The sequence below is a fragment of the Aricia agestis genome, chromosome 9 (assembly GCF_905147365.1).
Source record: "Aricia agestis chromosome 9, ilAriAges1.1, whole genome shotgun sequence".
NCBI lineage: Eukaryota > Metazoa > Arthropoda > Insecta > Lepidoptera > Lycaenidae > Aricia > Aricia agestis.
In genome coordinates this window covers 670,032-684,794 of record NC_056414.1, presented here as the reverse complement: position 1 = coordinate 684,794, position 14,763 = coordinate 670,032, and the positions used below count along the sequence as shown (strand labels likewise).

The 14,763-nt window shown below is 37.6% G+C and overlaps 2 protein-coding genes across 6 annotated transcripts in view; one reads left to right on the top strand and one right to left on the bottom strand.

Annotated features, from left to right (window-relative positions):
* Nucleotides 1–10,464, bottom strand: part of LOC121730200 (serine/threonine-protein kinase 3) — a 26,115-nt gene extending 15,651 nt beyond the window's left edge. For 3 of the 4 annotated variants that reach the window (XM_042119141.1, XM_042119144.1, XM_042119143.1), the window contains exon 1: nucleotides 2,571–3,046. In XM_042119141.1, the coding sequence (XP_041975075.1) occupies nucleotides 2,571–2,695 (125 nt within the window). In that variant the 5' untranslated portion in view covers nucleotides 2,696–3,046. Of the gene's footprint in view, nucleotides 1–2,570; nucleotides 3,047–10,275 lie in introns of those variants that run through there. The other variant, XM_042119142.1, reaches the window with a different exon arrangement.
* Nucleotides 8,688–14,763, top strand: LOC121730201 (cilia- and flagella-associated protein 20). Of its 2 annotated transcripts, XM_042119147.1 has the most exons (3): nucleotides 8,688–8,697; nucleotides 13,923–14,200; nucleotides 14,317–14,763. In XM_042119147.1, the coding sequence occupies exons 2-3, from the start codon at nucleotides 13,925–13,927 to the stop codon at nucleotides 14,632–14,634; spliced, it is 594 nt and encodes a 197-aa protein (XP_041975081.1). In that variant the 5' UTR covers nucleotides 8,688–8,697; nucleotides 13,923–13,924; the 3' UTR covers nucleotides 14,635–14,763. The 2 variants fall into 2 exon arrangements, with proteins under 2 accessions (XP_041975081.1, XP_041975080.1); XM_042119146.1 differs by lacking the exon at nucleotides 8,688–8,697 and having other exon boundaries at nucleotides 13,803–14,200.

Genomic DNA, 14,763 nt, shown 5'->3' with positions numbered 1-14,763 from the left:
AAAGGCCCAAGGGTTAGATCATAGATGTAGTTAAGCCATCTCTAAATATGACACCAGTTTCTTCGTTTGCGCTGAAAATAGCCGCACCGAAGTGAAATATTACCCATTAACCGCATCTACGTGGTCGTCTCTGAAGTGGATCCACATCCGTTTCTACGGGAATAGAAGCTGTATTCCTATTTCAATGCACCAGAAATATTACAACACTTAGAACATGTAAATCCTACCAAAAATATAACAGATATGTTTTGAGACCTAATCAAGGTCTAATAACGTAGAAACTATTATTAGAGGATGATACATAATATTATGTTTTCTATTATAAAATGTTTACTCGTGTCTACGACTAGCACCTACAAAATGTGAAAATTAATATAATTAATAATTATTGACAATGATTTTACACATCTAGACTCTAGGCACTATGTAGTTAAACAAACTCTTACAATAGACAGAGCTCTACGAACAAAGTTAGTCCGGTTTTTCTTCACGTTTGAGTACGTACTATAGATTATTAAATAGTTTCTCCGCACATAGGAACTATATTTCAAAATCTTAGGGCTATTTGTAATCTATGTATACAATATACATATTATAAAACAGTCGCTTTTTTCCCTCATGTCCCTTTGTTCCCTTTAATCTTTAAAACTACGCAACGGATTTTGATGATTCTTTCAGTGTTAGATAGCCCATTTATCGAGGAAGGTTATAGGCTATATTTTATCACGCTAAGACTAATAGAAGCGAAGAAATATAGGAAAATGTGGAAAAAACGGGGAAAATTATTTGAAAGGGCTAACTTGAACGCGCTAATCTCAGGAACTACTGGTCCGATTTGAAAAATTCTTTCAGTGTTAGATAGCCCATTTATTGAGAAAGGCTAGAGAGTATAGACTATATTTTATCACGCTAAGACTAATAGGAGAATGTGGAAAAAACGGGGGAAATAATTTAAATGGCTTATACCTGTATGTGTAATGTGTATGTGTATGTGTATGTGTATATAAGTAGACCACGTGAAGGATCATAGGCTATCGATTTTAATCATGTTTTCAGTGGCTATATATTTTATACCCGTGCGACGCCCGGGCGGGTCGCTAGTAAAATATATACAAGGTGTAACAAAACTAAGTGTTAATACTTTAGGATGTGTACGTGTTCCTTTTAAAGAGTTCACTGTAAATATAGTTCACTATAAAATATTTTTTTCACCTTTGTATGGGGAAACTCGTGAGTCGTGACGCTGGGGGCCCATACAAAAGTTAAAAAAAATCGGTCTTTCAACGCTGCTACTTTCACAGTGAACTTTCTAACGGCCGTTCCCAATATTTGATCTATCTCTGGTTTTGCCTTACTAGAGATAGGAATAACTCACATTAGACATTAGAGACATATATTTTATGTCAATTATGAGCTATTCCTATCTCTAGTAGGGCAAAACCAGAGATAGATCAAATATTGGGAATGGCCGTAAAAGGAACACGAACACACCCTAAAGTATTATCACTTAGTTTTGTTACACCCTGTATATAGAAAATCTGTATGTGTATTGTGTATGTGAATGTGCATAAGTGCATGTAAATAATAGCTTCAATAATTAATTATAAGAAAGGTCGTGCACTATCTCGGTATTCTAATTGATCAGGTATTATCTATGCAAATATTCCTACGTTATAGGAAACAAACAGGAAACATAATAATATAATGTTTATAAGAAAGCGTTCTAGTTGCGAGTTGCGAGTTGCGGTCAATTAAAATGAATCACTTTCTGGTTCGCGTTCCCACTGCCTTCAGCAGTCAGCACTGACTAATGCGATACCGTTACCGTATTGGGGACGAATATCAACAATAACATAGCTCCTTTGTTTGAACATTAATCTTACAATTCGGATCTAGCAAGATATTTTAAACATTGTATTTGTTTGAGATAGAGAAATGAAAATCTTGGGGGAGGCGGGACGCCTTTGCACAGTGCAGTAGCATACATATCAGTCATATTATGTAAACGACCTAGATCCTCCAGCTTCTGATCTTTTAAATTGAATAACACGTAACAAAATTTGGTAAAGTTAACTGTATTAATATGTATTGAATACCAGATGTGGAAGTCTGTCGGAGCACGTTGTTATCACACAAACCAGCTGTGCGTCCTGTTACAGAGAGATAACAATACAATAAAATAGCTCAATGTTAGTCTGAAGTCTTTTTTTATAACATATGGGAGGAAACGAGCAAACGGGTCACCTGATGGACTACCGTCGTCCATGGACACTCGCAACATTAGAAGAGCTGCAGGTGAGTTGCCGGCCTTATAAGAGAGAATACGCTCTCTTCTTGAAGGTTTGCAGGTCGTATAGGTTCGGAACTACTGCTGGCGACAGTTCGTTCTAGAGTTTTACAGTGCGCTGGAGAAAGTTACGCGAAAAACACACGGTGGAATCTCTGAATGTAATCTGAATATTACCTACTTGTTGTGTCACACACATAGTTTTTCTTTAGACTTAAGAATGGTCTTCCCTTTATATAAGTCAAGTCCCAGGGGACTGTCTTAAATAGCCCTAGCCACTCACCCGGGCGGGCGGTCATTCGCTGCCATTCTATCCGCCCTCCGCTTCTTGCACGTGTTGCAGCTGATGGTGGGCGCGCCGCCCTCCCACACGCCGCCCTTCCAGAACACCAGCCTGCCCTCCTCCATCACATCCTCACACTCGCACTAGTTCAATTACGACACAATTCGTCGGAACGAAGTAGAAGATTGTCAGAATCACACAGCACTTAATTAGTATCTTTGATAACAGATTACACATGAAGTTAATGCTACTTTGATTTTAATGAATCACAAAAAATACAATTTAGATGCTCTGAAAGATCTCCATAAACGCAGCTCTACAAACGCTGCCTTGTCGCTAAAACCAAGTTAAGTTGGATAGAGTTATCTGTTTATTAGTAATCCTTATCCCAAGCACCACTTCACAAACAGATTCAGCAACACGTTCAACTCCGGGGTATAACCAAAATAAACTGCGTATGCGCGCGGTTTGCCCCACGCGGCGACCCCCACGAGACTGGCGGTCGGCAGACAGCTACAACAGTCTCCGGTGACAGACTGAATCTGGTCATTAAGGTAAAACGAGTCAACGACATTTCGTGCCTAATGAAGGGATACAGGCCGTGAAAGTTCACTGAAATCAACAGCATTCATGAAACAGAAAAAAATATTTTTGTATTGAAAAACAACTTTTAAAACATAGGAACTGAAATGAAACTTCGTAGCGGGAGTTGAACAAACAATAATGTTGAGGAAAATACGCAGGGGCGTGGTTTATCATTTCCTTCCGTAACTGGAAAACCGTGGTACGTAGATACAATGTTTTACGTTTTACTGCTCGTTCGTCTTTCAATCAATTTTGTTTCAATACGAGAACCTGAGTCCATATCCAACTAATAGCAATAACCTGCAGTGCGAATCTCGGCTCGGATCGCGCTACGAAGTGTAGAGCAGCCGGCTCCAGGCCGCAGGGTTCAACAAACCCTCGTGAACCGCGAACCTAAACGTTTTATACCTTACATTGGTATTTTTGCTATATTTTATTTACGTATCGATTGTGCAACTCAATCAAAGATGGAACAGAGAAAGTTTCCATAACCTTTACGTTTTGTATGCTTAATGTAGATACATACATTAAGCATACAAAACGTAAATACAAAATTTCTTCAAAGTTGTTAATAACCTTTCGGACCAAATGTTGCTTCAAGAGGACTTGTACAGACTAGACCGTTACTGTGCAGACAACTCTCTGGACCTAAATGTATCCAAATGTTGTTTTATTTCTTTTACACGCAAGCGTAACAAATTTCAGTCTAGCTATGAAATTAAAAACCAGCTACTACAACAGGTGACCAATGTTCGCGACTTGGGAGTTATATTAGATGATAAACTCTTATTCGACAAGCATATCCAAACTACTGTAAGCAAGGCCTCAAAAATGCTTGGATTTCTAATAAGGTCAACTAAAGATTTCTCTCGACTTAAATCAATTAAAGTTCTTTACTGTGCCCTAGTAAGGAGTAATTTAGAATACGCATCCCAGATATGGAACCCACAATACGAATATTATATAAATGAAATTGAAAAAGTGCAGAAAAAACTATTTAGATTTTTAAAATACAGATTTAAACTAAATACATACCAAAATTATAGCTATGACAACCTATGCAGCCACCTCCATCTGCTTCCACTTGCTCTTAGAAGAAATATCTGTGATGTTACCTACCTCATCAATATCGCCAATAGTTCCATTAACTGTCCCCCACTGCTGGCTAAATTAAACCTTAAAGTCCCCAACAATACGCATCCTCGCTACATTAACACCCTTCATGTCCCACTATCTCACACCAGATTCCGTGCTAACTCTTTCTTTCCCAGATCGTGTGCGTCCCTCAATGAAATAACTAAAAACAATAACGATATAGACATCTTTTGCACCAGTGCTAGAAATACACGAAAACATCTAGCGAATATTTATTTCAAATCTTTCCCAAATTAATGTCACCTTAGTACCACCGCTGTAATTTTACATCTTGTTGTTCGCATAATCTGTAGATTAATAGGTAGCCATATGTGAGCATAATATTTCCTTTTCAAAATTGTAATTCATATGTGAAGACTTGTAATTGGTTCTAAATTGTAACTTCATCTTACTATTACTTAAGTTTAATGAAATGTAAGTCTTCCTAACAAATAAAATAAAATAAAACAAAAAATAATTATTATGAATGTTGCTGTCTGCTTTGAATGTAATTGTTGTTTGTCTGTTCCTACTTGCTCTACAATACATTACAATTTACAGAGCCCTAGGACTATTATTCTGATATTTATGGCACTTTAGGACCATGCCGCCTCACGCATGTTTTGTTGTGAGTAGTGACGTACTCGTCGATCTATTACCATCGCATGACTGACAGCTATTCTGCGGCAATTTATTTTCGACTGGTATTCGGTTTACGCAAATCACACCGGTAAATACTTCCGCACTAAAAATATTTCGTCGCCGTAAGTTTTCAGGAGATCAGGATTCCGGAGCCATAATATGGAAACTAAAGAATGAACGTTGACTAAAACTTGCAATAACCCAAGCAAAATGCCTTACACTTTTTCTCTTTCAGGTCACTTCCACGGTCCACCTGCATCGTTTGTCAAAATATCACATATTCTGAATGCTAAAAACCACAAATAGCATGACTAACCTTAGCAACTCCATTGTGTACCCGCAGACTTTAGATTTTCAATTGTTATGCGGCAGGGGATTGATAAGTTAACGCAGATTGCATTAATGGGTCTAACTTGACAGGGCAAAACCAAACGCAGCATAACATTCAACATATTTCCATCTCCATGCCAGCAATTCCCGAAAAGTCAACAGCCGCCAGCCAAACAATATAGCACGTGCGCATTACCGGCTATAAATACAAAGACCACGTCCTCCGAGCGATACATCGCAGTAAATAGTTCATGTCGGCTCTCTGACCTTTTTACTGCACGCGGTCACTCGCCTACTTCGTACTGTCACGATATCTTTGCCAAATCTGCTGCTTTACCCGCGAAAGAACTGTTTCGAAAGATTGCAAAGGAGCAGTGATAGGTTGAAAAGCGATGCCTCTAAGCACCTTGACAGTCCCCGAGAGATTACATTGCGATTTCAACCTTTGTTTATTGTAGTTCTTGAGCATTTAGGTAGAGACACCGGAACATAATGGTTGTTTCCATTATATTCTCTCCTTATATGCTTCAACTTGGATGACTACAGAATAGCAGAAGCGATGCCTTTTATTTAGCTTTTCTTAATTTCTGGTATTGTCAATTGTTTTTGTAATTGTAGAAAGAGAGCGACATGATAATACTGTATCCTGTGCTGCAGGATGTGAGATACGCATATAGATGAAATAAAATATGAAACCCGATATCTAAAAGGCAGCAGGCTGACGGGTCACAAAACGAACAAAACACCAAAAGGTTACGTGCTGGGGCGATGTGTCACAGCGGAAACCGACCGGTATAGAGCCTTACTAATTAGTAATTATAATGTAAATCTCAAGACGATTCTTATTATTATAATAAATTATGGAAAAATATTACGATATAGTATCATTGCCATACCTTTTTAAAGAAAACACATTTTTAATGCGTCGCTGATATAATTCTGCGTATGGGAGCTAGCCTCCCAAGTCCCAAGACCAAGGTTTAAAAAAGTTCTATCTTCTAGACTTCATTCTTGGTCTACTTCAGCCTCAGTAGTAGCGATTAATTGATAACTTAGATAAGGCAACTGATGCGGCAAACAATATTTTATTAAATAGCTGTAATTGTCACAGATTTTTTATTTAAAAAAGTGTAGCATAATATTCTAATAGGACATAATTTACGTGTCGACATTTATCGATTCTGTAATCAGCAACCTTGGGGGAAAATTACATGTTATGAAGTTTTTTATCGTGACATGCTTATTGTAGCCAGTTGGTCGATCCCATGACTAAATCATTGTCCTAAGTTCAAAATTCGAAATACCCCCCGCTGGATTGTAAACGTATTTATTCAGGTAAAACCGTACTTACGTCAATAAAATAAAGCCGGATTAAGAATGTTATGATGTCAGTGTAAGTGGGTAACGGGAAACTGGAAAGTAGCGCAAGGGTTGATGAACACGCGCCAATACTGGCTCAGTAGATACCATATATATAGCTCCCACACCGGTTTCGGTGACGGTGGCCGGTTTCATTGAAACCAGGCCAGCTACGCAGGAGTAATTTTAAAGTGCCCAAGTGTGTGCGCAGTACACAAGAGCACTCTCATAACCCAGTGGGACGGAAAACTGACACGACCGGCGACAGATCAGGCGCAGGACCGACTTTTTACATGCCCATCCGACGCATGGATCATCTTACTTGTCAGACAATCAGGTGATCAGCCTGCATTGTTTTAACCAAACTTGGAAATAACATGTTTCCAACGCGGGAATCGAACCCACGACCTCCGAGTCAAAAGCCGCGCTCTGTACCACTAGACCATGGAGGCGTTAAATACCATGCCAGTACTTTGTAACTACATACATATTAATTTTTGCGAAATCACCTCGACTTCAGGATAGAGATTTCAGCTAATGTCGAGCACTGACTTTGCAGAGCAACAATATTCATCTCTCGAACAATTTCAGTAGAAATTATCTAATATGAAGAGACAAGCCTCTACCCACACAAGCTGCCTCAACAGATACCGATGTTGTCATTAACTATTGCCATGTACAACAAAGACGTACAAATCGAGAACTAGTCTAACCCTAATGTTGGCAAGCGATTGCGTGCCGAGTGCCGCAGACCGCAGTCCCCATACAAGACATTCTATTCATTCAGGCAATCCTGGACTGAGTGGAACGTAAACAGTTTGTGGGTCGTCGGTCGCGGGTGACCTGCCTCCCTCCCGCCACACCGCCTCAACCCCCCTCGTAATCCTCCGGCGTCTTACACGCGACTCCAATCTACATAGTTACATATAGCTGTTTCGGGAAGCTTCGTTGAAAGACACTGTAGGAGTAGTAGAGACTAGACGTAAGTACTAAAGAATTACTGCACAACATCCTTGATGCCATGATGCGAATACATTCAGATAGGTACTCTAGATTTTCGTAACTATGTTTATGAATGGAGACTCTACTTAATTACTGTAATATGTATTTTTGGCAGGTATCCCGCGCCAGGCAACAATAATAATAAAAACAACCTGTAAGTGGTAGTTGGTACCATACAGGTATGAGCTTTGGTACCGAGTGAAACCATCCACATAGAGTCACGTAGACCGCCTTAGCGCCAACAATAGCCGACACCATAACAGACACAATCGACTGTTCAACGCCTCGCCCATACCACAACGCCGGTACTAAGCCTGTCGCCGCTTTTGGACACTCAGATTTATTTTAATAAGCATTACAACACGCAGTAGCGGGGGGGGGGGGGGGGGGGGGGGGCGACGCTGTGCTACCGTCCGGGGCGTAAAAGATGAAAAGGGGCGTTGAAGGCAAATAAAAGGGGCGCCAATTTTTTCAGCACTATCAGCATCCTGGGCGCCGAAGAAATCTCGCCCAGGGCGCTAGTAGTGCTAAAACCGGCCCTGACAACACCTCACTTGTTGGAATGTCTAATTTCATAATGTGATTCATATGGACATCCATATAATTACCTAATTATATTGTCAAAAAAAATAATCTAATACATACATAGTTAAAGGAATATTCAAATTTTACAATACCCATAATAATTATTGTACACCAGCAAAGTTAATCAATTTTTTTATGTTTCCCTTGGTCTTTACCTTATCGAGGGTCTACTGTATTACCATGACACTTCTCACATTTTATATCACTGTGATGCTGGCGTTGAAGTTTAATAAACTTTTAATTATTAACAGTTCTTCCCAGCTAATTAATGCAATATCAAGAGGTATCAAGTAATTTTACTTGTAATGCCTTTAGAGACTTAAATGGAACGGTACTTATAACATTGTTATGTTTGGCTTTGGAGTTCTCACACATATTTCCCAAGTTTTTGTTCTGTAGGTCTGTTGGGATTTCCATCATTGATACCAAACAGTGATAGTAAGCATGGAATGTTTTTTCTAATCAAAGTTCAAGCAACTAAAACAACAAAGCAGACTACGTAATTTGCCACAGTGTTCAGTATATTTTTAATTTATATTATAAAACTAGATTTTAAAAGATTAGTATCTAGATTTACTTGCTTGAAATTTGAAAACATTATAAGTGTGGGGTTATGCTTGGGTATAATCCACATGAGGTATTATCAATGTTGGCAGTTTTAATAACAAATAGAGATATTATGGAGGATTGAATGTTGTTTACAACAGGTTAGGGAAAGTCGGCGTAAGTCGCGAGTCGCGACACAGCGCACGCGCGGGCAGGAACAACTAACAGGTTTGTCTTCCTCATACTGTGGCTTGGCCGCACGGGACAACTGATATACTTTGTATCTTACAAGTCTATTACTTTGTGTATGTTTGTAAAAGTGTTAATTTTTAACCTACTTAGAAATAAAACATTTTCATTTAGATATAAATTATTCTATTCTTATAATATGTGCACATTGCAGAGTTTATGAAATGAAATGTGCTATTAATGATTGAGGTTTCTAACTATGTCTATGAGACTTTGTCATTGTATCAGGCAAGGACGGCAAGCTTTGTCATATTACAGAGGAGTTTTTAAAACAGTAAATAGCAACACGCAGATTTCCATACTAATACTAAATTTTGCAAATGGAAATGTGGTTTTCTGATCCTGGTGACAAGCAACCACAACAGACACAAGTGACATGTGGGCTCTGGCTACTGTTTTCATTTTCTAGATTAGATCATATAGTGGCATTTTATTTAAATTTTTGGTTGCAATCTCTTGCTGCTAGGATTGGAAAGCCACCTTTAGGCAGACACTACATTGTGAATAAATTTTTTAAATATATGTTCACAATGTATATTTAAAAAATATATCAAATTTTATTCTATTTTGGTCAATAGAATAAAGTTTGATGATTTCTCTCTTTTACATTTGGCCATGGAAAAAAATGATTTAAATCTTACTGGCAAAATTCGTGTGGAAAATGTGGATTATACACAAAATAGTTCAGGTGCATTGTTCATATTAATATTATAACAGTAGTTTCTCCTTGGCAGACATAAGTACATATTATTGGCCTTATCTCGACATCAGTTCAATTGTAAATAATTATTATTAATTAGTTTACAGTGTCAGAAAATGTTCTAACAAACCACTATTTCCATTTAAAATGGTAGCCAAAATAGCTGCACAAGAGTAAATTTATAGAGCTCAAGTCAGAGTACTTTTTATATGTCTTTCAAACGCATGGATTATCTTTTTTATCAGACAATGGTGATCATCCTGCAATGGCCTAACCAAATAAGAAAGAGGATTTTTAGCTGTCCCAATGCGACCATCGTTTTCGCAACCGCCTTATTGAGGGTCAAGCTTTAAACTACTAAACAATAGGGGCATTAAATAGAATAACTAATAATAATTAACGATTTACATTTTACAGTAACAAACAAAAGTTGTTGTCGCATGAGGCGATGTCGATTACTTACATGAACTTTATTTAATAAGTATTTAGAAATAGAAATCGTGATAAACAACTTCATATTCTTTCTAAAATCCAAAGGAATCAGAATGAAGAAGGAGGGATGGTTTTTCTTACCTTTTTGAAGAATTTTCAGTCATTTTCAAAGTGTTGTTATCGCACGTCGAAGTCATGAGAACTTTTTTATCATTATAAAATTAACACAAAACGACACTGCTATTTTATTTCATTGCAAATTCTCAACAAAATAACAATCACTGATACCGATACACTGCAATAAAAATTTAGGTACATATCAAGATTCCGCTTTCGCCGATTCGCTTTTCTGTCAAGTGTCAACGTCAATTATTGACAACCATAGATTAAAGATTGATGTATAGATTTATCAGTCTATAATAGCGGCTCTACAAGATAGGCCAGCATAGTGGCCCATCACGATGGGCCAGCGTGGGGAGGACGTAGTGACGTAGGATGGCCGATGGCGCCAGCGCTGGCCGTGGAATGGCAGTGGTCCGGGCGGTGTCAGTTTTTCGACCGCACATCAAAGGATGATGGCCCAGCGATGGCGATACGCCTCTACATGTGGCCGATACGACCGCGACAGTCAGTGCCTGAGCGTGGTTGAGTGAGGACTGAGGACGTCGTAATTCGTATTACGATTTACGAATTTCATTCAAAATGACGAGTACGTGGTTTCATAATGAATTATATATACTATATTAATATGATAAAAGCTAAAGTTTGTATGGATGTTTGTAACTTTTGTTACTCTTTTACTCAAAAACTACTGAACGGATTTTAATGAAACTTTACAATTTTTACATTATATACATAACTCCTGACTTTATGGGAATTTCGGCGTTGTTTTAAGAACGGAAAGCATATGCTATTATTACATTCATCATTGTCATCATCATCACTACCATAAACCATTATTTTAATTTTAGTCTCGAAATAATTATTATTCGTAGAATGAGGGATTTTCATTTATATTTTTTAATTTTAATTTTAACAATCATAACTAGGTGGCGTAAGGATAGATACTTCTAGATTTTCTATTGGTTCCTCACCGATCTGAAATTATCTGCAGGTTGGCATCACTGACTACATATGGGTTGTGTTTCCAAAAAATATCAGTGTACTGTCAAGTGTGACATAAATCTAAATACCTTAAACCTAAGCGATCATTCATCAGGGGTCACAGGGGACATGACCCCCCCCCAAAATCTAAGGTAAAATTGAAAAATCACAAAATCTTGCTTTTTTTTTTTTTTTTTAATGAAATAAGGGGGCAAACGAGCAAACGGGTCACCTGATGGAAAGCAACTTCCGTCGCCCATAGACATTCGCAGCATCAGAAGAGCTGCAAGTGCGTTGCCGGCCTTTTAAGAGGGAATAGGGTAATAGGGGAAGGTAGGGATGGAAAGGGAACGGAATAAGGGAGGGTAGGGAAGGGAATAGGGTAGGGGATTGGGCCTCCTGTAAACTCACTCACTCGGCGAAACACAGCGCAAGCGCTGTTTCACGCCGACTAAATAATAAAAGGAAATTTCTAGCTATCCCCTAACCACCACTTCGTCCGACCTTAGACAGCTGCTGTGAACCCAGAACCGTCCGAGGGCGCAGATAAAAAAAATAGTGTGGTGACTACTGAGTGACCCCCCCCCCAAAATTTCAGGCTGTGACCGCGCCTGAACTGAAACTTGACAACTGAAAGAGTTTTGGCGGGCATGTCACTTTCAAACTTCTTCTACTTTTTATTGTTGGTGTGTTTTTCATATTTTTTTCCCAAATTGTGTTATTTGGGTTTTTTGACATTCATTATTGGTAAAATATTAGCCATTAAATATCCGTTATCTTGCACAAGTGCAGGTAAGATGTTGTCAAAACCAAAATGTATTATTCCTGTGACATTTGGTGTGAATATCGGTAAATAGGGTTATGTCTTCCATTAATTTTAGCTAAAACATCGTTATAATAACTTTATTATCCTATTCATTGGAATATTATTGCGTCTTGTTCAAATTGAAATGCATCAAGTTTTACATTCTTTTGCCCATTTTTCTGGCAATTATTGATGGTGTTCCCTGGTATTACCGATAGTTGTCTACCCATACGCCATCTAGTTACTAAAATGAAAACTGTTTGACAATCAAATTAAAAAAACTAGAGATCGCCCAATGGTCGAAATTCGACCTTAGTTTCAACGACATTAGGACTACTACCTATATTTTGTAAAAAAAATTGACTTCATCATTTTTTTTTTCAACTCTTGTCTCTGGGACTTAGCTGATCTCAGACTGGCCATGTAAGCATTGTCTAAAAAAATTATAATCCATTTTCAATTTGTCAACTTATTGTCAACAGACTTCAACCATAAATAAAAGAGTATAATTCGTATGTATAGGCTTGTCACTCAAAAATCTGTCATTTCTCATGTGTGTGTGTTGTAGTGTGTGTAATGTTTTATTTGTTAAAAAAATGTATGATAAAAGCATAATTTCAAAATAATATTAGTTCGATGCACTCCTTCACCATATAAACTATAACTGTGCAAAATTTCATGCACCTACGTTTCCCCATTTTTCGTAAAAAGGGTTACAAAGTTTTTCGTTCGCGTATTAATATTATGATGATAGAAAAATCCCTTATTCAAGAGAAGGTTCATATTAGGAGGGAGGTCATACGAAGTTCACCGGGTCTTCTGGTGAAGTCATAAATTATTAAAAATGCACGTTTTGCATTTCCGCAATGGCTAATGCTTACACGTCCATCTTGAACGACGTTAAGATCACAACTGAACACGGCCATCGTGTAGAGGCGTTGCGACCATTGCATAGCCATCGCATGCGCCATTCGATCGGCCAGCGCTGGCCACTCATGTAGAGGAGCAATAAAATAGGCAAAATAATATGTTTCTCGTAAAGTTGTAACTGGTTTCCCACCAAAAACATATTATATATATCTGTTAAAATGGGGCCTAGTTCCTATCGGCTAATTATTTTTGGCCTAAAAAAAGAGTTGGAATCCAATCCAATGTCAAGTTCAGATGCATTTCATCGATCATAATAATCTTCATCAACAGCCTGATTTAAAACTTTGTCCGACACCTCACACCGATATCGGATCGGTCGTCATGGTAACCAATAATATGTCATTGATATGAAAGTTGAAGGAAGTTTTGCTGGGAATATGAAAGAGTGACGTTGTGTTTTTGTATTATTTTCCTAAAATTGTGTTATTTCTGTTTTTAATGTGTAATGTTGGTAGAATATTAACCATTAAATATTCGATGTCGTGCACGAGCGTGGGCAAGTGACACAACTTCAAGAAATATGTCATTTTGTGTTGCCTCCAAAACTCCATCGAAAGTTTTAGTAAAGGATCTACCACTTTATTAAAACAACTGACTTGACTCGTTGACTTTACTGACTACTTTTTTAGACTTTTACTAAACTTTCTACTTGACTTTCGATGATCTGGAAAAACGACTTTAAATTTTGTAAACTTTTTACGAAAAAAAAAAATCCCGCCATATTTTACTTGACATTGGCCATGGTTAAAATGCAGAGCGCCATATTATGAAGAAAAAAGTTGAAACATTTTGTCTATGGTAATGTCACTTGTCAAAAGACAAAATTTTTGTTTACCGTCCATGCGTCAATTTGTAATGCAGCCGGGAAACGTTTATTTTTATTGATTTAACAATTTGTAACCATATGATAAATGTATCATCAAGTTAGGGCCACCGCGGTAGCAATAAGAGATGTTTAAGAATACTTTTCAGTCTGGTTTTCTGTCAATTCTTTACAGTATAGGCAGCAAGCCGTTGCAAATTTGGGACAAAAAAGTAAGAAATGGTCACATAAAGAGGATTACCGACAACGATATTCAGAGTTTAGTGTTGGAAATAGTTGGAACTAATGTTAGCACAACATATATAACCTGCCCGGCGGACCCTAAGAAGACCCTCGGCATCAAACTACCTTTTTTGGTTATGATCATAAAGAACCTCAAAAAATACTTCACATTCGAAGTTCAGGTAATAATTATAGTATACTAATTAACATGTAAGGAATAAGATAATTCTAAATAAAATAGAACACAATGTGTTAGTTACCTTACCCCATAACACAAACTTATGTCATAAAATTTCAGGTTCTTGATGATAAAAATGTCCGTAGAAGATTTAGAGCAAGCAATTATCAATCAACCACAAGAGTGAAACCGTTCATATGTACCATGCCTATGAGGCTAGATGAGGGCTGGAATCAAATTCAGTTCAATCTTGCAGACTTTACCCGAAGAGCCTATGGTACTAACTATGTAGAAACCTTACGGGTCCAAATACATGCAAACTGTCGCATCAGAAGAGTCTATTTCTCTGATAGACTGTATTCTGAAGATGAGTTACCAGCTGAGTTCAAACTGTTCCTACCAATTCAAAACAAAACCAAAACAGCAGTGGCTACATAATGCACATTTCCAATAGTCAATATAATTCTGAGGAATAATTTTTTATATTTATTGTAATTGTATTTTTACACTTTGTGATTTCAAATTGTAACTTTTGTAACACATTAATAAATAATATGCACAGTTGTT

Excerpts from the sequence above, each read along its gene's own strand:
- LOC121730201 (XM_042119147.1), top strand. The coding sequence starts at position 13,925 with ATGTTTAAGAATACTTTTCAGTCTGGTTTTCTGTCAATTCTTTACAGT. Across the intron at positions 14,201-14,316 it reads ACTTCACATTCGAAGTTCAG|GTTCTTGATGATAAAAATGT; the intron begins GTAATAATTATA and ends ATAAAATTTCAG.